At 35.7% G+C, this 24411-nt stretch overlaps 2 protein-coding genes across 2 annotated transcripts in view; both read left to right on the forward strand.

Moving 5' to 3' along the window:
- Window positions 1–10652, forward strand: part of NRPA1 (nuclear RNA polymerase A1) — a 36236-nt gene extending 25584 nt beyond the window's left edge. Inside the window, exons 16-21 of the mRNA XM_086423859.1 lie at window positions 2214–2416; window positions 3639–3837; window positions 3929–4203; window positions 6104–6244; window positions 7896–8706; window positions 9994–10652. Of these exons, the coding sequence (XP_086279985.1) occupies window positions 2214–2416; window positions 3639–3837; window positions 3929–4203; window positions 6104–6244; window positions 7896–8706; window positions 9994–10524 (2160 nt within the window). The 3' untranslated portion in view covers window positions 10525–10652. The remainder of the gene's footprint in view (window positions 1–2213; window positions 2417–3638; window positions 3838–3928; window positions 4204–6103; window positions 6245–7895; window positions 8707–9993) is intronic.
- A 3901-nt stretch (window positions 10653–14553) lies between these two features.
- SRF2 (STRUBBELIG-receptor family 2) lies at window positions 14554–23158 on the forward strand. The gene is made up of 17 exons (XM_086424134.1): window positions 14554–14593; window positions 14882–15037; window positions 16408–16540; window positions 16613–16684; window positions 16772–16837; window positions 16931–17002; window positions 17088–17159; window positions 17604–17675; window positions 17764–17829; window positions 17914–17979; window positions 18081–18412; window positions 19696–19967; window positions 20058–20323; window positions 20419–20566; window positions 21562–21701; window positions 21805–21961; window positions 22702–23158. The coding sequence occupies exons 2-17, from the start codon at window positions 14938–14940 to the stop codon at window positions 22885–22887; spliced, it is 2220 nt and encodes a 739-aa protein (XP_086280260.1). The 5' UTR covers window positions 14554–14593; window positions 14882–14937; the 3' UTR covers window positions 22888–23158.
- The last annotated feature ends 1253 nt before the right edge of the window (window positions 23159–24411 follow it).

The raw sequence follows: 24411 nt of genomic DNA on the forward strand, positions 1-24411 counted from the left end.
CAAAAATTGTAGATGTTGTCTCCAAAAATCTTCCTTAGGCTCTTTTAATGTAATTCCTACTTCATGGTCTTCTTCAAGATCCATGAATGATGCCTCACAGTCCTCAATCTCATTATCGCTTATATCAGGCTCATAGATTTCTTCATTACTCGCCTTGAGTTTAGGTGTATGGACTTTCATCACAATTACTTTATTATCCCTGTCCTAGCACTCCGATTTAAAGTGTCCAAGAAGATTGCACTTGGAGCACAAGTTTTGTTGTCTGAACTCATACCATGGATCACATGATTGTTGGTGCTCTTCGTTTGCCTTTATAATACAGTCACGAACAATGCAAAAATATGCCCAAGAGCGGTGCTTTCAATGTAATTCTGACAACATTTTTCAACTCTTTTAAGAACATCTCTGTTGAGTCCATCGCCCATCAACGCGATCTTCTATTTTGTGTTGCCTGAACCTAGGCTTTAATACCAAAGTTGATGCAAAACCGTGACTGTTACCCTATGATGATAATTCAATAATCAAGAAAGTTAAGAGAAAATAATCAAAAAAGAAAAAAATAAAGATTAGAAGAAAGAAAAAAAAAAGGATAGCAAGATACTAAGATAGAACTTTGAAATCACACCAAGAATGGTGAAGAACATACTTTACTGCATGAAAGAAACTCATTCTTTATTCATCAAAATCTTTGTTGTTAAAACCCTAATATAATCTATATAAAGAAAATAAATTAAGAATCCTAGTCAAATTAAAATACCAAATAAATAAACCTAATTTTGGTAACTTTCTCCTAATTTTTCAACCTTAATAAACTTAAATAAAAGACAAAGTAAAGTTACTAAACTGCCCCTAAATATTATACTAAGACCATGGGCTAATAAAACATGAAAAAAAGTCCAAAAAACATAAAAATAAATCCCCTAAAACAGAAAACTAAATAAATAACTAATCTAAAATAATCTCGAATGATAAAACGCTAAATTTAGACCCAAATAAATGAAAACCTAAATAATTACAAATTTCCCATCGGAACCCTTGATCGTTGACTTGATCTGCGTTCCGCATTACTGGTCATCTCGACTGCCTTTGCCTCTTTGTTTCCTTTCTCTTATCAATAAAATTATACTTACCAAAAAAAACAATCATCCCATAAAATCAAGGTTTGGGTTACATTGTTCATCTTCTTACATCCCTATCAGTGACTCTCCCAAACTCTCTAATATTTCAGTTTATAGCATAATGTCTTTAGTCTTAGATGGATGGCTAAGGTTAGTATTGACATATTGTTTTTTTGCTCGGCAAACAAGGGTTTATTGGTTAATGGAGGTGAAAGTGGGTTGAATGGGATTTGAACCTAGTCAAGAGATACAAAGGGTAGAATAAGAAATAGGTACTTTATGGTCAAAATAAGAAAAATAAGCAATAAGAAAATGGTTTCTAGGGTTTTGGGTATGTTGAACAAGCAATAGGTGAAGAATCATCAATATTATCCAAGGACTTACAATATTCTTGAAACCTCAGGCATCCAAGAGAGAAAAGATCAAGTTGCCTTTTTTTATTCGTTAACTCTAATAAAAAAAGTACAAAATAAGACTTATGTAGTGTCCCATAGCCCGAACCAATCAATTAAAAACTTAAATGGATGGCTAAAGTTAGTGTTGACACATTGTTTTTTTGCTCGGCAAGCAAGGGGTTAGTGGTTAATGGAAGTGAAAGTGGGTTCAACGGGATTTGATGGACATATTGACATATTTTTGGAGGACAAATATTAAGTTGTTTTACTTAAGACTAAAAGAACTTGTTCAACGGGATTTTTTTTTCTAGGAAAAATATTCATTGTTGCCTTGTTTTTTATGCAATTTTGCTATTTTATGTTTAAAAAATATATATATATTTATTCTGCTTTTGTATCAGCCTTGTTTTCTTTTCATAACTTTCTACTCGCCCCCATATTTAGATCGGTGTTGAATACTAAAAACTGAGCTTGCCTAGAGCTCCTAATTGGGTTTTAGATTTTCTTTAATTATCTCTGGTAGAATTGATTTATTTTATGGATTTTATTGGTCTTGGTAACTACTCTTGATTTCAGAATCATCATCTTAAGTCTAGTTTGCACCATCTTGCATCATCCATTTTTTGCATGTAAGGATTAATTGTAAAATTGCTAAGTGAGTACTTAGCTATCTTCACTAATTTAAATGAATTTTGTACAGGTTAATTTCACACAAATATCCTCTTTGTTAGGTCAACAACAGTTGGAAGGTAAACGAGTCCCTCGCATGGTCTCTGGGAAGACTCTACCCTGTTTTCCTCCATGGGATCCTGCATCACGGGCTGGAGGCTTTATTACTGATCGCTTTCTTACTGGTCTTCGCCCTCAAGAATATTACTTTCACTGCATGGCCGGCCGTGAAGGGTAAAGTAGATTTCTGTTTCAACCATTAAATTATTCCAATCAACATTTGCTCCACTTATTTAAAGTATTTTCCATGCAACTGGATCTAATATGCAAGTTTGCACAGAGGCCTGGTTTCCTGGACTAGCAAACCCAACTCCTATTCATTAATCTAGGTTGTCTAAATGTTTGGCCATCCTTTTTGTGACCAAAAACACATATTCACATTAGTTGGATAAATCCGACCATTTGATTGAGAACCTTCATCTAAACAGTTTTTATGGTTGCATTCTATTTTGTTAATCTCAAAGTTACGTTGCCTTCAAATTAGTAACAAACATTTTCTGTGTTGTTGGCATAAGGCTATAGTCATGATGCTCATGATGGTAAAATACCAATTTAAAGTACAACACTAAAACTAGTGGTAGGAACACAAATAAAAAAGCATGAGGACAAAAATTTCTTGTTCAATTGTGTACCTACTTAAAAACTAATAAATAAAAAATTTAACTAGTTAATGTTGAATTTAACTAACATCTGTTTCATGACTGCCATAATTTTATCTTATTTTATTATTATTTATTTCTTATCGTGGGTATCCGCAATCTTCGGGTGAGACTAATCCCACGGTCACACACACCGCTCCCTTGGAAAGTCCTTCGTACAACTGGTTGAGTTGAGGGTCAACAGTACCCTGGAGGATGCCCCAAGGAATTTATTGCTTTGTGGGGTTTCAAACACTTGACCTACCCTTCCTGAGGAGCTTATCAAGACCGGCTTGCCACTAGGCCAACCCCTTGAGGTTGACTGCCATAATTTTATCTTACCTACATTTTTTCCAAAAATTATGAGTGATGGAACTACGACATTAACTAGATGAATGAAATACCCATAATTTGCATCGTTTCAATATCACCACTGACCATCCTGGTGCTTATGCTACTGTCATAATTGCTTCTTCAAGTTATTTATTTGAACACACCCGGTTACACTTATTTTGAAAGATTGTGGAGAGAGCCTCAAAAATTCAATGACTGTGTTGTGAGTTTAAAAATTAGTGTTCCTTAATGTGTTGTAGAAAAAAGATCCTTAATTTTTGTCATGTTTTAATATGTGAATGTGTTAATACTCCATTGCCCACAATGACCTTTACAGTTTTTAGCTTCAATTAATTACCGCTTTTAACATTTATAATATCTTCTTTTCAATGAAGGATGCTAACTGATGTCTTTTTATTGTATAGATTAGTTGATACAGCTGTCAAAACATCCCGCAGTGGATACCTGCAAAGATGCCTTGTAAAAAGTCTTGAGTGTCTTAAAGTTTGTTACGATCATACAGTCCGGGATGCAGATGGATCTGTTGTCCAATTTTGTTATGGTGAAGATGGTGTTGATGTCCATAAAACAAGCTTCGTTACCAAATTTGATACACTTGCTGCTGTAACAACTCTAACGTGTTCTTTGCTTATTTAGAGTTCCAATTTCAAATAATTGAATAATAATCCCTCTTTTTGTACTTCATAATTTTCAGAATCAGAGAGTTCTAGAAAGACTCGGTGATCACTTTGAGGACGCACAAATGAAATCTGATGATTACATTAAGGAGTTACCAGAGGCACTTGAACAAAAAACAAAGGATTTCTTATCTAGCCTCACGAAGCAACAGCGACATTCTCTTCATCTGAGGAAACGAAAGGACTTTTTGAAGTTAATGAAGCTCAAATACCTCTCAAGTCTTGCTCAGCCAGGAGAACCTGTTGGGGTCATTGCTGCTCAATCTGTAGGGCAGCCTTCAACCCAGATGACGTAAGGATCCATTTATTCAATTATTTTCTTTCTTTTTTCTTCTGATGAAATGCAATACTTTGTTTAAAATCTTCGACATCACGTATTGTGCTCGATGAGGTGCTTTGCTATGTTGTCTTTTACCTGGAGATGGGTTTTCCTTTTTCATAGGTGTTAAATTCTAGGGTTTCACACTATCAGGAGAAGAAAGATTGTCTTAGTAAATTTTCTTAGCTAGAAAGCTTGAAGAACACCACAAACCCAAAAATACTCCTATATTGTCATCTTATTATTTTTTAACTCTAAATGCATCTACCAACAAACCCCCCTCAAGATGGAGACCAAACTTGGATTGAATCCTATCTAGCTGGGTTTGACAAAGTGCTTTAGTAAACATGTCAGCAAGTTTATTGGCTAAGTTCACAAATAAAGTACAAATAACTTTGGCTACCATGTTCTTATTAATTAAATGTTAGTCAGTCTCTGTGTGCTTGGTCCTCTTGAGAAAGACTGGATTCTTTGCAATGTGCACTGTTGTTTGATTATCACAATACTAGTTCATCAATCAAATAATTCAGCCATAACAAGCCACTTGTCCCTTGTCCTTTCCTTTCAGTCGAGGTCTAACCTTGCATAGCCAATGAAAGGGAATACCTTAAAACAGAATCGACTATAAGGCCCGAGAGCCAGCAAGCAAACCTTCCTTAACCTTTCTCCTTTGAATAATAATAAGTAAAGCATCAAAGCCTAGCAACTTGTTTGTTGGGAGTAGGGGCTGAAAAGAGCCCTTTGTATGGGTAGGGTTTGCTGGGTTCTGGGAACATTCGACTCCACTACACACAAAAATTCTTGGATTTCCCTCCTTCCCATTTCTCGAAATCCGATGATGCATGCTGCCACCTCCATCATATCTGACTGGTGGTCTGCCATTCCGGTCAAGAGAGAGAATTCCTGTCACATTGCTGGGGGATTTGGAAGGAGAGAAATAGATGTATTTTTTAGGGGAATGGGCTTCACATCCAGGATGTAATTTCAAGGGGATTTGGCTTTGTTATTTTTTTTTGGGTCAAATTGTTTGAAGAATTCAAGGGGATATTCTTTGAAGATTTTCTTGTAAGATGGGATATAATTTGTAATTTGGTGTTCGTCTAGGTGTTTTTTTTTTTTTTTTTGGATCTTTTTCTTGTACTCTTGGAGAGTCACCTCTCCCCCCTTTCTTTTCTAAAATTTTTTTTTACTAATCGGTTTTTTTTTTTGGTTACATTGTTACGAATCATATAGGTAAAGGAAAAAACCTCATATCTTGAATTGAATGGCCGTAATTCATGGACCAATGATAACTCACAAGTAATAATGGCCATTAACTTGTACTCAACTCTTGGATCTAGCAACGGCACTCTTACTTTTTCCTGCCACTAGGTTATCTTAAGCAAATATGTGGTAGCCTGTTATATATCTCCAATTTGAAGAGGATCTTGCTCGATCTGCGTTAAAATATGCCTTAATATGTAAATTACCAGTGGCCTTGTACAATATACCTTCATCGTTATTAAATATACATACATGTTTTGTTATTTATATAAAAAAATCCATGCATGCAAAGCTTATGTTTTATGCCTTTGAGGTGTACATCTTGAGGCATTGGTCAGCCTAACATCCTGCCTCATGCCCCATGCCTAAAATCATTGATCCAATTCACTTAACATGGTTACTATTAAAATTTTTGCAATATGCTTTATTAACAATAAACTACAGGAAAATAGAAATGCTATTTTATTTCTATTTTCAAACCTTCTTTACCTAACATTGTCCAAACTCAAGAAAAATCTTGGCTTTGTCATCTTAAATATATGCAACATCCTTAGTTGATTATTTTTAATGTGGCATCGTTCTCTGACATATAGTTTTGTGCATTTTTCAGGCTCAACACTTTCCATCATGCTGGACTAGGGGCAATGAATGTGACTCTAGGTATCCCTCGTTTGCAAGAGATTCTTATGAGGGCTTCTGAGACCATTCAGACTCCAGTTATGACATGTCCCTTGTTGATGGGAAAGACATGGTGAGTTGGATATTATTTTTCTGTGCCCTTGATATTCCATTCAAGCCAGTCATCTATGATATGTGGGAGATTGCACTTACATTTCTCAGTATTTTAGTACTTTGTCACAATATGGACAGTGTGAATTGTTCTCTCATGATTTGTTCATGGTAGCTGTTTAGTACCAATGCAAATTCTCTACTTTGAGCTGCATTCAAAGTCATGTATTAATGCTGACCTAAACCACATCATTATTCATTCTGAAATTTTAGACTTGACAGTCGTCGATAAAAATGTCTTACTAGATGACAAATACATTCTTATTTTTAAAACCAAAAGGGATCGGGTCCTTAGATGTGGTTTGGACAGATTTCTTCACTTGATTCAAGTGAAATTCAGAATTCGGTGGAAATGAGACAACCACTAGAACCTTGAGTGCTCTTAATAGTGGGTGTAGTTTCTGGGATAATGGAGGTTTGGAATTTTAACATTTTGACTATTAGTTACAATTACATACATATACATTAATGGTTACATTAAAAAAAAAAAAACTGCTACTCTACATAAAAAAACAAATTATTTGAGCGATGTTTTAAAAAAACTGTCTAAGTGAACTGGTTTCCTAGCCAAGACTCCAAGTACCTAAAAGAGGGTCTTTGCCAGCAGTGGTAGTAAGTGCTCAGGCTCTAGGTCTTTTACCATATTCACTTTAGTAGACATGTAAAATCAATATTACATGTTCTTTATACATTAATAAAAACGAAGAGTATACATGGAACTATTATTATTATTATTATCTTTCACATATGATAGTGCGATCTCATTTCCTAACGTTCTATTGTTAAAAATAGACTAGTTCTACCACCATAAACTTTTTTCATATCCAGTTTGATTTAGACGTCCATATCGAGGTCAATAAGTTGACATGTTTTTGGTTCTACACCTTCCAAGTTGATCGAAAAAATAATAATATGTCTAAATATTATTTTATTTCTTTGAACTAAATTAATTGTCACAAATAATCTGTAGGCTTGCCTTCAACTGAGGGCCCCCATTACCTAGGCGTCACCTTACACTAGATTTTAGAAATGACTGTTAGACTTCCGAACATTGGGCCAGTGATTTTAAACTCTCTGATATTTGAATGGAGAAATCATATATACTGTGTTTTTCAAAATCATCTGTGGATACATAATTTTATAAATATGCTTGATTCCTATTTCAAATAATGTTCCTCTTTGCTTTCCTTCTATTTTACGGAGATTTTCTCTTTTAAATTGAGATGTAATAACGTCATTGAAACTTCATGGTCCATACCTTTTCGGTTTGCTTCTAATTAAAAAGAATGGTGCGAAAAAAATGGTGGCGAAACTTTGAGGCTCAACTAGTGTTCTATTGATTCCTTTTCGGATTTACAATAGGTGCAAAATTTGAAAGATCATGAAGGATCTGATTATAAAAAATTTCAAAATTGGTTTCACCTCATTTTGATTGTTCTTTAATAGCCGGGAATGTTGAACAAAAGCCAGTGGAGACATTAAAACTCAAAGAAAATCCTCATTTACTGCATGTACAAGTCACCAATTGCATCATCACTTCATCCAATGTGTGCATGTACATGAGAAATCTCCAATTTCACGTTTGTTTTATTTTGCCTTCTTTTATGATGCAGGGATGATGCCAAACGTCTGGCTGCTACACTCAAGAAGGTCTCTGTGGCGGACATAGTAGAGAGTATAGAGGTCTGTGTTGTGCCTTTCTCTGTTAAAAAACACCAAGTCTCCTCTATTTATAAGCTGAAAATGAAGCTTTACCAACCTGAACTTTATCCCCCATTTTCGGATATAACTTTAGAAGACTGTTTGAAAACCATGGAAGTTTTGTTTGTGGGGGAGTTGGAGGAAGAAATACAAGCTCATCTGATTATGTTATCCAAGATTAGTGGAATTAAAAACATCGTGTTGAGTGCTCAATCCGGTTCTTCAAAAGACACAGATGAGGGTGATACTGGAAGCAAATCCCAACAAGTAGGGGAAGAAAATGATGAAAATGCCGGGGATGACAATGATGATGAAGATGGAGAAGATCTAGGTGTTGATGCACAGAAAAGAAGACGGCAAGCTACAGATGAGATGGATTATGAGGATGCTATGGAGGAGAATGAGATGTCTATTATTGAAGAGGAGCAGTCAGTTGGATTTGAAAGTGAAATTGATCAAGTTGATGTTGAAGATGATAATAGTGTAGACGGTGAAATTCAGATATTTGATGGTGAGGATGAATCAAGACGTGGACCCGTCTCAAAGTCAAAATCAAAGTCAAAGTCAAAATCAAAATCAAGTGACAAAGAACCCAAAACAAAGGTGGTCAAGCCAAAGCGAGCCAAGAAGGACAATGATAGAGCAGTCTTCGTGGAAGCTAAGGGATTGGAGTTTGAAGTCCATTTCAGATTTACAAATGAACCTCATATTTTACTGGCTCAGGTATTTTTCTTTTCTTGTATTCTTATACCAGTGGACACATTGCTAATTTTGGTTGACTTCAATTATGTTTGAATGTTTTCTTATTTCCTCAAATCCACATAATTTCTCTCCATGCTCATCCTTTTAGAGTCTTCAACTTGCATAACTGAGATCATCATTGGTCCTCATCGTAGATGCTCAAACCATCTTAATATCTTTCCTCCATACTATATCATGGGTGTTCTCGTCATTTCCTTCAATTTACCCATTCAGGTCGCCTTTTCTTAGTCTTACCATTTATCCATCTAACCATCTTCAACTCTGCTTGTCATTCTATGATATTTTTTGTTTCTTGCTACCCAATACTCACTTAATAAAGCATAGATGAATCTGACTATAAATGCAGGTATTAAAATGCTAGCTATTTCTTTATCTTTTGCTTTCTACTTGGACCAACTGGACCCTTTTTGTACCAATTAAAAATTCTGACATGGATCTAGGATTTCTCATTATCTGGGAAAGATTGGTTTAAAGAGCTGCTATTGGCACCCCAACTTTTACTTATTACACCCAATCGCTTAAATTATTTATCACACCCTAAAACACACCATTCAAACATTACAAAACGTTTGGCTCAAATTATTATCTCAACATTACAAAATATTGTATCACTCGTTCAAACAATTTTAGTGGTTTGTGTAAATTATGATTAGGCTCGTATAAAATCTTAAACCCCCAAAATATGAAATCTAGCAAAAAAGAAAATTGAGAGAGAGAGAGAGAGCTTCCCCCAACTTTTACGTATTTCTCAACCATTTATTTATTTTTGATCTGTAAACTTCAATTTCGTTAGAAGCAAGAGGAGGTCGAGGTGACCAACCAAAGATACAAAGCGGAAAAAGCAGAAAACAAAGGGAAAAAAACAACCAGAAACCAACTACTAAAAAGAAACTCCTTGGCATCCCCCCCCCCTCTCCCCCCTCCCTCCCTCCCTCCCTCCCTCCCTCCTAAAAAGCTACATCTGTCTTACACCAATGAAACAAGCAGCGAAGAATAGACAAAATTAAATCATGATGCTTCCTCTCTGCCCCTGACAAGACTCCTATTTCTTTCCAACCAAGAGCAGCTCTCTTGGTTTAACATGTTTCTATTTTCTAATGAACTTAAGACAACAGTATTAATTTTTGTGATCCTTGCATCTATTAGTGTAGATGAAATTTTGATATATTTACTCTATTTCATTTGAATGCTTTATTTGTTTTCTACAAAGAAAAATAGAAATCACTCTTTTGTGGAATGATCATACAGATAGCCCAGAAAACAGCCAAAAAAGTGTACATCAAGAGATCAGGGAACATTGAGCAGTGTTCAGTGATTAAACACGACAACCGTGATACCCCTGCACTTCAGACAGCTGGAGTGAACTTTCCTGCATTCTGGAATATGCAGGATGATCTCGACATTAGGAACATAGTTTCCAATGACATACATGCCGTGCTTCACACATTTGGAGTTGAAGCGGCAAGAGCAACCATCATTAAAGAGGTGATGAACGTGTTCGAACCATATGGGATATCTGTCGATATTAGGCACTTGAGCTTGATTGCCGACTTCATGACCCACTCTGGTGGATACCGTCCGATGAGTAGGTATGGAATGGCCGTCTCCACATCCCCTTTTAGTAAAATGTCGTTTGAGACGGCATCCACGTTTATCGTCGAAGCGGCGTATCATGGTGAGGTGGATGACTTGGAGTCTCCTTCTGCAAGAATCTGCCTCGGCTTGCCAGTGAAGATGGGTACTGGCTGCTTTGACTTGATGCAGAAGCTACAATTTTGACTTGTAGAAATGTAAACGACATATGTTTTGTTGCTTTAAAATGTATGGATCCCTTGAAGGGAGAAGAGGGATCACTGTAACGAGTTTGATTGAAAAAATGATATATATATCTTTCTTTTTTTATTTTTTATTATTGAATTATATCCTTTTGAAAAGCGGAAATCCATATTTTACACGGTAATTACCACAAGATTTGAGTGATTTTCTTCTTTTGTTTTTGACGTGTTGAAGTGCTTAAGAGCTTAAATTTTATGTCTTCCAACGGGCCTAGGCCTTTTCGGGTTTTGGTTTAGGTAGTTGCATTTGGAATCAGAGTTAGTCTCAAGTGTCGGGTTTGAGTCATGGAAAAGGCTATCTGGGAGGGATACGGCGACGTAAGTCCATGTCGTGCTTCCTCTAGTATAGTTTGAAATCTTTGCTGAGACCGAGATGACTCGCTCAAGTCATCTCAGTATCTTTGAGCAACGAGATGGATATGAAATGTGTCTCATCATTCACATCATGTCACGAGATGACCCAAACGATATTTTGAAATTCTTGGCCAAAACAGTAGAACTTGATCGAGTCAACAGCGATTTTGTAGAATTTGATTAAAATAATTAAATTTTTTAGAATGTAAAATTTTATTATATAAATAAAATATGATTTTATGACTAAACATTTGTAGGCCTACTTGGAGTCTTGATTCCAATTAAATTCCTAAAAATATTTATGACTGGTGTGACTTTCTTCTCAAATTAGTTAAGTTTTCTTGACACTTAGAAATTCTTATTTGCAATGCTTCTAAGCTCTTCTGCATCTTCCCAAAAGGGTTAGCAAATGGTTTTAAGATAGAAGCAAGGTTTTCGAAACTTATGCCCTGCTTGGTTTAATGCAAATAATTTGCAAATGTACATAATTTTCTAAAACCAATTTTATTGGTGCTTGGTTAAATAATACAAATTATTTGTATTGCAAAAGATTTGCATGAATCACTTAAGTTCTTAAGAATTTTTTTTTTCTTTTTTGATAATGAAATTTCATTGATAAAAAAGCAAGAGCACATACAAAAATCTACTCTCTTCGTATAACACAAATTCCCTCCCAATTGTTCATAAGATCTTAATTCTTTGAAGACTTTGGACATCAAAAATACAAAACCCAAAATAGAGATAATAATAGAATACCCTATCTCCTCTGAGATTTGACTGTTTCACTCCCTCTAAATATCCAATAGACTGCAAAGTGAGTGATGCTCCAAAGTAATCTCCTTGTCCCAAAGAAAGAATTACCAAGGGCTACCCAAGATTCAAACACCGATAACAATGACCCAGGGAGATAACAGGACACACCAAACAAGGAGAAGAAATGGGTCCAAACCTTGGAAGCAACGCATGATACGTTGATTCCCCATCTCTAAAGTACAAAACACAACAATTAACCCCACAGAAATCTCTACGCATCAGAAAATCCACAGTTTGAATCCTCCCCAACATTCTTATCCAACTAAAAAAATGCCGCCTTAGACAACACTTTAGGCCCCCAAACAACCACTTCTGGGAACAATGCTAGGGATGGCAATTTTTGCCCCTCCCCGATCCACCCATATAGGGTTGGTTTTTTACTACCTTAAATAGTTTCGGGACAGTTTTGATATTAAAAATTAAGAACCGATTTGATTTCGGGAATCTACCCTGCGTCCCCTCGATTATATATATTATTATATACTTATTTAAACAACAACCACCACTTAACTAAGTGGTAAGATACATAAACTTGTTCTCGGGTTCAAACCTCTCGAGTCCATTTTAAAAAACCTATTATGGGCATGGGCGGGTGTGGGGGTGAAAAAATAAGACTTGAGTCAGGGTTAGGGCGGGTTCAGGGTGAGCAAATGTAATCGGGGCCAGGGATGGGTTTATCTAAACCTGACCCAAACCCGTCCCGTTGCCATCCCTAAGACACATGAATTTGTTCTCTGGTTGAAACCTACTTGAGTACATTTTAAAAGTCATAGATATATAATTGAAATGGGTTAGGCTGGACGGGGCAGTGGTGTTAAAAAAGGGATGGGCTGGGCTAGCCAGGATAGGGCATTAAAACTGGGTTGAGTTGGTGGGGCGGGGAAAACCTGAAAAATAAGACCCGAGTCAAGGTCGAGGCGGGTGCATGGTGAGAAAATGTAATCGGGGATGGGGGATGGATTTAGCTAAACCGAGCCCAAATCTGTCCCGTTGCCGTCCCTGAACAATGCATGACCATCAATGGTTAGAGAGCGATAGAAAGGACTTACCGAGAACAAACCGTTACTTGCCCTTCAAGATATGCATATCAAAATTACTAAAATTCCCATTATCAAGGAAATTAATCAAATTATAAAAATATCATTAGTACTTGGTATAACAATGTGCGTATAAATTTATCAAATTATCCTCTTCCAAGATATATTAAATTGTATATTGTAATTATAAAAATACCTTTTTTTTAAAAAAAAACTTTTAAATTATATATTATATAATAAAAAAAATGTAATAATTACACCTGTAAAGAAAACTATTTAACATTTGAAAATATGTGTAGTATGGGACTATGATATACACATGACGCCCTTATAAAGTCAAATATCATTCAAGAATGCGCTGCGTTACAAATAAAGTATCCTACGTTACAAAGATAATACCCTTCAATACAAAAGTGTTTTCCTATTTTTCAATTATATCTTTTCTGTTTGAAATCTTCTTCTTCTTTGTATTTGTGTTTTCAATCTTCTTCTGAAATCTTTTCTCCATCCGAAATCTTCTTCTTCTCCGTCTAAAATCTTCTTATTTATCTTCTTCAATTATTTCAATGAAAAATTCAACAAAAATGATGGAGAGGTGAGAGAAATATATTATTTATTGAAAAAGTGCAATAATTACACATGCAAAAAATGACAATAACATGTTTAACTTTATATCAAGGTAAATAGTATTTTGGGCGTAAAAATATATTTTTTGATGATGTGACAACTTTTAAGGAAAAACTCTTAATTCATAAGAGATAGACTTGAACTCCTAACTTGTAAAAATTAGGAGTCCGAATCACTAAAAACCTCTATATTTTTAACAAGAAATCATGACAAATTTTTTTATATTGCAAATATCAACTAATCACACACACACACACACACACACACACACACACACACAAAGCGTTTCGCAAGAGATTTCCCAATAGTTACCAAGTGATAATAAATCTTTCGTCACAATCCATTTACATTACAAAATATTTGCAATGCAAATCATTTGTAAATGGAAATGATTTGTAGTGTACCAAGCAGGGCTTTAGGAAAAATTTGAAGATTTTTTTTACTATTAGCGTATGAATCTACATGTTCTTTTGAACATGTTAACTTTTACTTATTACACCCCAACTTCTTAAATTATTTATCACCCCGAATTAAAGATTAAAACACTCTTCAAACATTTTCAAAGATTTTACTCAAATTATCAGCTCAACATAATAACACTCTTCAAACAATTTTAGTAGTTATTTACAATAATGATTAGGCTAAAAATTGGAATCTAGCAAAAGGAAAAAAATAAAAGAGTTTCTATTGGCATTCTAACCTTTACTCATTCTCAATCATTCATTTATTTTCTTTATTTTTAATTGGGTTTCAATTATGATTTCAAAACTCGTTCGAGACTGAGTCGTCTCGATATCAGGCATGAATGAGACAGACACACAAGTCAATTCATAGAATGAGATTTAATACCTCACGTTCATTTTTTAAAATTTTAGACGAGACATCTCAAACGTATTGAAAAACTCATCCGACATGAACGCGACAAGACGCGACGCGAAATAGAGTTTTAAAACCATGGTTCCAATAGCAGTTCTCGGGCAAGTCAACTCGGTATCAGTGAGTGATCATGAATTCATGATGACGTGGGACACTTGTCATTTTCCAACTACTAACGGTTTCTGCTCACGTGGCAGACAAATTCCCGCCTGAAACTATACTCTCCCCTACCCTATAAAGAAAAGCTCAAACTAAACACACCTCTCTCTCTCTCTCTCTCTGTAATTCTGAAAATCTTCTCTAGAGGTAAAACCCTACTCTTTGTTTCTTCTTTGAAATAATTTCTTAGATTTACGAACTGTTTTTTATTCTTTTTGTACAAAAAAATTATTGTTTTTCTTATACTAATAATCTCAAACTCAGAACGAATTATATTTCTGTTTGTTTCTTGAAGATTTTTACGATCAGATTATCTGTGAAACTTGATTGTTTTTTTTTTTTTTTTTTCTGATTTCAGGTTATTAATCTCTGTTTCTTGATCAAGAATCTTTTCTATTTGCTCATGTTCTTGATGATTTCTTTCTATGTTTCCAGGAAAACAAGAGAAAAGAGTTTCTGTCTCTGTAACTCTTACTCTGCTTCTGGCAGAGATGGCGAAATCGTGTACATTGGTGTCCGTATCTCTCACTATAATTCTCTTTTGGGTGCTTCTGATTTCTTCAGCTTTCGCATCCACGGATCCGCTTGACGGTGCTTTATTTAAATTTTTATAATTTTCTTGTTTTTGTTAATTTCTTTCTTTCTGATCTTATGAGTTAAAATGAATTTTTGGAGGGAAAGATAAGTATCTGTTTCTCTCTTGATTGTGTATCAGTAACAAGTCAATACACTACAAGCTATCGTCGGTTCATGTTAGACCCAGAATCTAATATGCAATCGGTTCTGGTTGATCTAGGCCCAACCCAAGAAAGTAAACATAATAGCTAGTGTGTGTGTGTGTCATATCGAATTGGGTTTGGAATGAGCTCTGGGATCTGATTAGGATCAATTCCAATCTGATCTCATTTAGACCAAATAAGACCATTATCGGGTCGTGCTCGTGTGTGTGTGTGCGCGATCAAATTAGGTTCTGGGATCTGATTAGGATTCAGTTTGATAAGAACCCAAACCAGTCAGGTCTAGACTAAATGAGACTATTATCGGATCATGTGTGTGTGTGTGTCAGATCGAATTGGGTTTGGAATGAGCTTCTAGGATCTGATTAGGATCCATTCTGATAAGAACTCAATCCGATCTCATCTAGACCAAATAAGATTGATTTGCATTTGGAATGAGCTGATGGGATCTGATTAGGATCCATTCCAATGAGAACCCAAACCGATCTCGTCTACACAGAATAAGACTATTATTGGATCGCGCTCGTGCATGTATGTGTATTGTGTGTGTGTGTGTGATCGAATTGGGTTTGGAATGAGATTCTAGGATCTGATTAGGATCCATTCTGATAAGAACCCAATCCAATCAGGTCTAGACCAAATAAGAATATTATCGGATCGAATCGTGTGTGTGTGTCTCAGATTGATTTTGGTTTGGAATGAGCTGCTGGGATCTGATTAGGATCCATTCCAATGAGAACCCAAACCAATCTCGTCTAGACAAAATAAGATCACTATTGGATCACGCTTGTGTATGTATGTGTGATTGAGTTGGGTTTGGAATGGGGTGCTGGGATTTGATTGGATCCAATCCGATCACGTCAAGACCAAATAAGACTATTATCGGATCGTGTGTGTGAGTATGCGCGCGCACGTGTCGGATCGAATTGGGTTGGAATGAGCTGCTGGGATCTGATTAGGGTCTGTTCCTGTCTGGACCAAATAAGACTATTATCGGATTGCGCTCGTGTGTGTGCTCGTGCACTAGGCAAGCGTGATTAGTGGTTAGTAATTAGTCAGTGAACCCATGTCGTAGTATCAACACTCACATACTTATAACCAACTTAGCAAGCCGGCACTTATATGTTTGTGGTTTCACATTTAATGACCAGATTGTGATGCTTCGGATCAAATCATAAACATTTAATTGTAGCTAAAACTGATTCTCTGCCAAACTTTCTTCAGTTGCATCTCTTCAAGATCTGTACAAGGCCCTAAACTTCCCACCACAGCTAATAGGGTGGAAATTGAGTGGAGGGGACCCCTGCGAGGAATCATGGAAAGGAATTTCATGCAACGGATCGTCTGTTCTAATCATGTAATACAAAATATCTCTTTATATGTTACTGATTTTGTCAAAACTAATCTTCTCTCACTTCTGTCCAACCAGTAATCTTAATGGACTCAAACTTGGTGGACACCTCAGCGACCAGCTCTTCAATCTATTTAATTTAAAGCAGCTGTAAGCGATTTCTGTAACATAGATGTTGAATTAATTTAAGCACAATTTAAGGAATTTGTAACCATTTTTACTCTATGGGTTTAATAGGGATGTCAGTTTGAATCACATTCAGGGTGAAATTCCTTCTCTTTTACCCCCCAATGCCACATATATGTAAGATACTTGTTTTTAATCATTCTCTTCCATATAGACTAACCAAATATTTACTTTCTAGAAATCATTATTATTCTATTCTTACAAATGCAGAGATTTTTCACGTAACAATTTCATTCAGAATATTCCTTACTCCTTAACTTCCATGAAGCATCTCCATCATCTGTGAGTTTCTTCTTGTCTTGCTGACTGTCTATTTTCAGATTTTGTTCTTTGAATACTGAGGCTTAATTATTTTCTCTGAATGCAGGAATGTCAGCCACAATTCCTTATCTGGGCCTCTTGGCAATGTGTTTACTGGTCTCCAAAATCTAAAACGAATGTATGATTGCTTCACCCTGACCCTTTATTTTGGTTTGTCATTGAAAATGAAATATAGTTCTACTGACTGCGATTCTTATACAAAAGCATGTTTTGAAATCATTCTGAAGATTTTGTAAGATATTGTCAAATATTTTTGGACTTCCTTAATCATCTTCAGATTTATATGTATGGGATCTATGCTTCAAGTTGCGATCCAGAACAGTGCCCCGTTCCTATAGCAGAATAAGGTGTCTATGTGGCACGTTTTTATTGGAGAATAAACACATCTGGCTGCATGCCATGAAGAAAACGGCTTGGTCAGGAGCCCATGTTTTAAACTCCTATTAAAACGTGGCATGTTGACATTGTTCCTATTCAATAGGAATGGGACACTGTTCTGGATACTCATTCTTATGCTTATATTGACATAATGTTCCATTGTTTGTCACTCTGTCATTTTCAGGGATCTATCATATAACAACTTCACTAGAGATCTCCCTAGCTCATTTGAAAATTTGACAAATCTTACTGGGCTGTAAGTTGTATGGAAATGGGCTTACTTACATACTTCCATGTAATATGCATTGAATTTTTACATTTTTTCTTCTTCTGTATTTTTACAGATTCTTACAGAATAACAAATTCATGGGATCGGTCATCTTCCTAGCAAATCTTCAACTCACTGACCTGTTGGTTTCAACCACTGTACCTTTACTTCTTCTCAGCATGTTTTTTTTTGGTAGCATTTCTGATTTAAGTATATTAATTATCAGGAATATTCAAAATAACCAATTCAGTGGTGTTGTTCCAAAGCAATTTGAATCTATACCCAATCTGTGGTAAGATTACAGGGAGTCAAATTTTTAGTTTTTTTTTTGGTTCTAATTTACATTTCCATCAAAATTCTCATTAAAATACTTACTATTTATTGTTTTATTAGGATTGGAGGAAACAAGTTTCAAATAGGAGCTGACTACCCTCCATGGAGTTTCCCACGTGACACTATCCCCGGTGATCAAAATATTAGTAGCCCTCCAACAGCACAATCAAATGCCATCGAGAGTTATGCTTTTCTTAGTGTGCATGAACAAAAACAGAGGAAATTGGGTCCTGGAGGATTAGCTTGTATGGTTGGTGGAGTAGCTCTAGTGGTTACGTGTGTGGCAGCCGTCATAGCGATCCAGATCCATAGACACCAGGAGGCACGCAAGCTTGAAAGCTTAGACATCAATGACAGCTCATTTCATTCTCTTCCAATCAGTACCACCATAGGTAGTATAATTTTTTAGAGGTTCTATTGCCACACCAACTTTTGCTAACGCCGCCCCAATTCATATGTAAATCAACAAAGAATTAGGACACATCTTAGGGTGGTGTTAGCAAAAGTTAGTGTGGCAATAAACGCTCTCTAATTTTTTTTCTAATCATTCTTATTATCTAGTATTCACTTACTCATTAACATTATGAAAGTGCCTTACTGGTTCTTTTGAATGGTCAGATGCATCACATGTACCTGCTTTACTTATGATGTATTCAAGTAGAAAATAAATGGTTTCAATAAATCTAGATTGTTTAGATGTTTTAGAGTTACGGGTAATTCTCTTTTACCTTTTTTACTTGTCGTCATGTTCAACTAGTTCTTATTATATGAGAGGATCATGAGAAAATACTCTTAATAGTTAAAGCTCAATTTGTTTAAGCCCAAAACACAAAACTAGGTGTTATGTTTTGTGGAGCTCTGATGGTAATGGTCAGGAAGGAGTATGTTCATAATTTAAGAAAATTTCCCGAGGGTATTTTCGTAATTTCACTGGTATAATGTAAAGCCCTAGTTAGTTTTCTTGGGAATATATATATATATATATATGGATTAGGATCCGTATACACATAAAGCTACTCATAAAGCTACAACGTGTTTTGTCTTATATGGGCAAAAATGTTTGGAATGGGCTGATTTTTTGTGAGGATGATCTCTATGGTGAGGAGATCATCCTTGCCAAAAATCAGCCCATTATAAAATTTCTAGCCCCATGTTTACAAGTTGAAAAATTTTAGACCGTCCAATTTTTGTAAATCACTTTTGATGGGGTTACAAGTTTTGGAATGGAATGATTTTTTGCAAGGATAATCCCCTCACCACAGAGATCATCCTTACAAAAAATCAGCCCATTCCAAACCTTTTTAACCATATAAGACAAAAGCGTTGTAGCTTTATGAGTAGCTTTATGTGTCTATGGAACCCAACCCTATTTATATATATGTATTCAGTGAAAGGATGTAATCTATAACTGCGAATTTTCTCTTCATAGTGGAATTGGTGTGATCCCCGGACATACCTCAATCTTGAGGGAACCACGTAAAAATCTGTGTTTTGAGTGTGATTGCATCTTGTTTTATTTCTTGCTTTATTGTTCTTGGATTGATTTCTCTACACTAGGTACCGATCTTTTTCAGTCATTTGTAATAACTGGGAAAGCTTCAAAACACCAATCTATTTATGTTTCACAGCATGCCTCTTTTTTTCTTACTTTCGCTATTTATGCATTTTTGGATAGACTGTTCTTTTGCCACACCAGAAGGAAATCTACAAAGCTTGCCTAGTATATCTCCTACTAGGCCCAGTCCAAGGCATGCACCCTCTGTTCGTCGTGGCACAACTGAAAATGTGTGTCGAAGAAGTTTCTCAGGGAAAAGCCGTAACCCAGTGCCAGCTAAAGTCTACACTTTGGCTGAGCTACGATCCGCCACAAACAACTTCGGCAAGGATAATCTTCTTGGAGGGGGCTCACTTGGTTCTGTTTACAAAGCCGAGTTTCCTAATGGCCAAGTATAAGCTAATTGCTAGACTTATTTTAATCAATATTATACTAATTGAGTTACGAAGACCATAATATTGTAATTTGTAATTTTTTGACAGGTTTTGGCAGTGAAGAATATCAACACAGTGGCATTGTCAATACATGAAGAGCAACAATTCCTCGATGTAATTTGGAATGTTGCCCATCTAAGGCACCCTAATATTGTAACACTAATTGGTTATTGTGTAGAACATGAGCAACATCTTTTGGTGTACGAATATGTCAGAAATTGTTCACTTGACAATGCTCTACATTGCAATAAAAAGAAGCCCCTGCCTTGGAGTGCCCGCATGAGAATCGCTCTCGCAATAGCCCGAGCATTGGAGTATGTATATCCCATATGGTCTCGAGTAGTTGTGTGTTTAATGTAAATTTGGATTATTAATTTCGATTTTTTTGTTCGTAATGTGTTATTTACAGTTATTTGCACTCGACGTGCTTTCCACCTGTAGCCCATAGCAATTTAAAAGCTGCTAACATCTTGCTCGATGATGGGCTTATGCCTCGTGTGTGTGACTGTGCATTAGCTGTACTGAGGCCTCTCACTAGCAATAGTATTAAGCTTAAGGTACGCACTTTCAAATGAAAATGTGTCCTAATCAAGTTAGAAAACTGTTAACCAACCAACTACTACAATAAACCGATCTATTGGAGAAGGGGGGAACTATGAATATAAGGGGTCACGCGGTTTAACTGGGGTATGACAAACCCGAAAGTGGAGGAAAATATACACTCCCCCTCACTCATAATGATGGAAAGAATCAAACTCAAGACCTATACAAGCCTAGTGCTCTGATACCATGTTAACCAACCAACTACTCCAAAATATCAATCTGTTGGAGAAGGGGAGAACAATGAATATAACTGGGGTGTGACAAACCTGAGAGTGGAGGTCAACCACTTCTGAAGAATCTCCAACGAGCAGCCTTTTCCTTCTACCTTGATTCTTCAACAATGAAGACTCAATGTTTTTCATTTCAAGGTTTATCCGTCTTTTTTGCAACCTCGACTTTTCCCTAGAAGCCCAACGTGGTCTAACCTTGATTTCAAAGTAATTTATCTTCTTTGCAAACCTGATTTTTCTCAATGAACCCATCGTCTCGACGTTCATTCTTTTTCTCCTTCTAAGTTCTAAAATCTTACTAACATTCTTTTAATTTTCATTTCAAAAAAAAAAAAAAAAACCCTTGATTTTCCCTAAAAATCAACTGACTTCAACTTCTAGGGTAAATTTTCAAAACTTTCAATCTCAAGATGCCATCTTCTTCAACTTTCAAATCTCAAGAATAAGATAGGATTTAAGGAGATTTAAAATGATGGGTCTTTGGGAAGAAACCTGAAAACATCATTTGGATAATTCCCAAAATAAATTCCACAACTTTCCCGAATGTCACCGAATTAAACCAAATTTAATCCCCACAAAATAATTGCCGAATCCGAACTTGGATACCGTGCACTTTCAAAATGAAAATGTATCCTAATAAAGTTAAGACGTAAGAGGGAATGAATACCAAATGCTTGCCATTGCCATTGATCAGAAAATGTACTTGCATGGAAAAACAGGCTTCCGAGATGGCTATAAGCTGTAGAGGCTATACTGCTCCGGAAAATAGTCGACCGGGGATGGATAAAATGAAGAGTGACATTTATGCGTTCGGAGTTTTGCTTTTGGAACTTTTAACAGGAAGGAAACCATTTGACAGGTGTGGTCCATTCTCATCCCTCGTATTTGTTATATATATTCTTTTTTATTTGAAGTCCTGTTTTGTGATTATGGGGTTGCTTGATGTCTTTATTACGATTTAGTTCAAGACCCTCAAAGGAACAATCTCTGGTGAAATGGGCTTCGTCCCGTCTACATGACTACGACTCATTGGAAGAGATGGTTGATCCAACAACTAAAAGAATGTTTTCCTCCAAAACTCTCTCCCGATTTGCTGACATTGTCTCTCTGTGTATTCAGGTATGGTTTAGCAAATATTTTCATGCAATACTTCACTCACACATGCATTACTACTAAAGGCCATACTTATCGTTTGCATGGAAGGATAAGTACATGTGAGCGATAGACCACAGATCAAACCATGAAGGTAATGAAAATAAAAGAAAATGCAAGATTTAATGTGGTTTGGTTTTGCCTACATCCATGGATGAGAGAGTGATTCATTAACTTTGAGAATGATATTGAAGTTCGATATTTCTTCCCATACCGCTCCTAGACCTTCTAAACACAAACTCTAGTTTCTCTAACCTCATGGGGACGTTAGCAATAGCCTCCTCTAATACTTTGGATTTCAAAAAAAAAAAATGCCCTTACTTTTTGTCTTCAATACAAAAAAGTATGGGTATTGTTATACTTGTTGGATGATATTTTTGTAAATATCAAAATTCTTAATGACATTCTTGAAAAAATATTTATTCCACATGAACCAAAATATCATTGAGATTTTTTATATTTACAAAAATATTATCCAACAAATATCAGTATGCCCTTTGTTTTTTGTACTTCAGAGAAATAATGACAATTTTGAAAATCCAAAGTTGTGGAGAAGGCTAACATCCTCATGAGGTCTTGGATGTTAGTATTTCCTATATAGATACCCTACGTTCAAGACGTCTATTACAACAGTACATATGTGTGTGCATAAGTACATACATGCATGCATAACTAACTATACTTGTGTGTATCTGAAATGCCAACAGCCCGAGCCAGAATTCCGTCCAACAATGTCTGTAATTGTGGAATCTCTGGTACTTCTTATTGAAAGGAGGAGCATTGCAGAAATGAGTTCGGAAGTTGGTAATGAAGGGGATCTGTTCGAGGTGTCTTTCCAAACTACCCAGACTCACTTTATATGCTCTCCTGGCACCAGCTATGCCTCACTCTGATATTTCAATGAGTGGAGTTGCATGGGAATTGATTTGATTTTCTTTTTCTTTCTTTTCAAGAGAAAAATGTAGTTCATATTGATTCATTTTCTTTGTATTTTACAATCTGTTTTAGTTACTTTATGGCATTGGCATACAACACTGTAGGTTGTGATTTTCTGTTTGAATGCTTAGACAACAAGAGTTCAAATTCCCATTTACAAAACCATTTTTCATGTTAGCCTCGACATTGCAATCAGGTCCTTGCAGCCAAACAGACCCCAAATGTGATTGTAGATTTTGGGTGACAATACGTATCTTCCCTTAGCAACTTCATAGGCAGAATAATAACCCAATTGAACTCTAAGATGGTTTGGGCATGATCAACAAACACATAACAGCCTGTAAAAGAAATACGAACGAGTGAAAAACCCACAAAAAAGTAAATTGATATGGTAAAATCAAACATGAATACACTTCCAAAACACCAAATTGTATAAATATGGCTTCGATGATGATGAGAAATCCTGAAGTGGATGATGGTGTGACAAGACATAAGCATGTCATCCAGGATGGGATCATTCCCAGTCTTCTAGATTTGGAACTTTGTAAATGCATGATTAGATCAAGTAGACCAACAGAAATTCACAAATAATTCAAAAAATAGAAAATTACTTAGGAACATAAAAATCATGGAGACAATCACGATCAAAACAAAAAAATGTCAAGAGTTCTCCTAAGAAAAGTGAAACTTGTCTTAGTAGAAATATAATCAAACTTAAATAGTAGGTGATTGAAGTCTCTTGATTTAATTATCATGAACCTTAATTAGATTTTGAATAAAAAATGTAAAGCAATCTTAAATAAAAACAATACCAAACTAATACCTGGAAACTTCATATAATAAAATATAATCATAACTATACAATGATACGAGAGACCTGGGGTTCAAATGCCACTAGCACGAGTTACTGATCTCACTTCATGAGAGAATTGTTCGGTGTCTCATTAACTACACAAAAATGATAAAATGACGCGCTAAAACCTATGCCATACACAGCTAACGTGGCAAGGGCATGAACAAACCACGCGTCATTTTTCCTTATTGTTGCAATCCATCACGTTTAATCTTTTTTTTACTCTCTCTCAACCTTATGGCGATCAATAATCATCGTGAGTTTGTTAAAATCAATAACCTTTAAGTATATGATTGTTGTTGAAGAACCAACCGGTTTCGTCAAAATGGTTTGCTGCCAATGAGATGAAGAATTGCCTTCTAAATGTTTGTTAGATATAAGTTATAAGTCCTATGCATAGACATGTTGAATTTTTAATTTTTTTGATAGGAAAAGATAATTTCATTAAATAAATGGATGTGAAAATGTACAAAAGATGCAAAATTCTATTAAAAAACAAAGTAAAAAAACCATTGAAGACCATCTTACTAATTTATAACTAAATTACAAACCCTATCCCACCTAACAAGGAAATCCTCAACCCCTCCGAAATTCCTTAAACAATTTACCAAACACCAATGTGGAAATA

The sequence above is a fragment of the Akebia trifoliata genome, chromosome 14 (genome assembly GCF_017979445.1).
Source record: "Akebia trifoliata isolate Shusen 1 chromosome 14, ASM1797944v1, whole genome shotgun sequence".
Taxonomy (NCBI): domain Eukaryota; kingdom Viridiplantae; phylum Streptophyta; class Magnoliopsida; order Ranunculales; family Lardizabalaceae; genus Akebia; species Akebia trifoliata.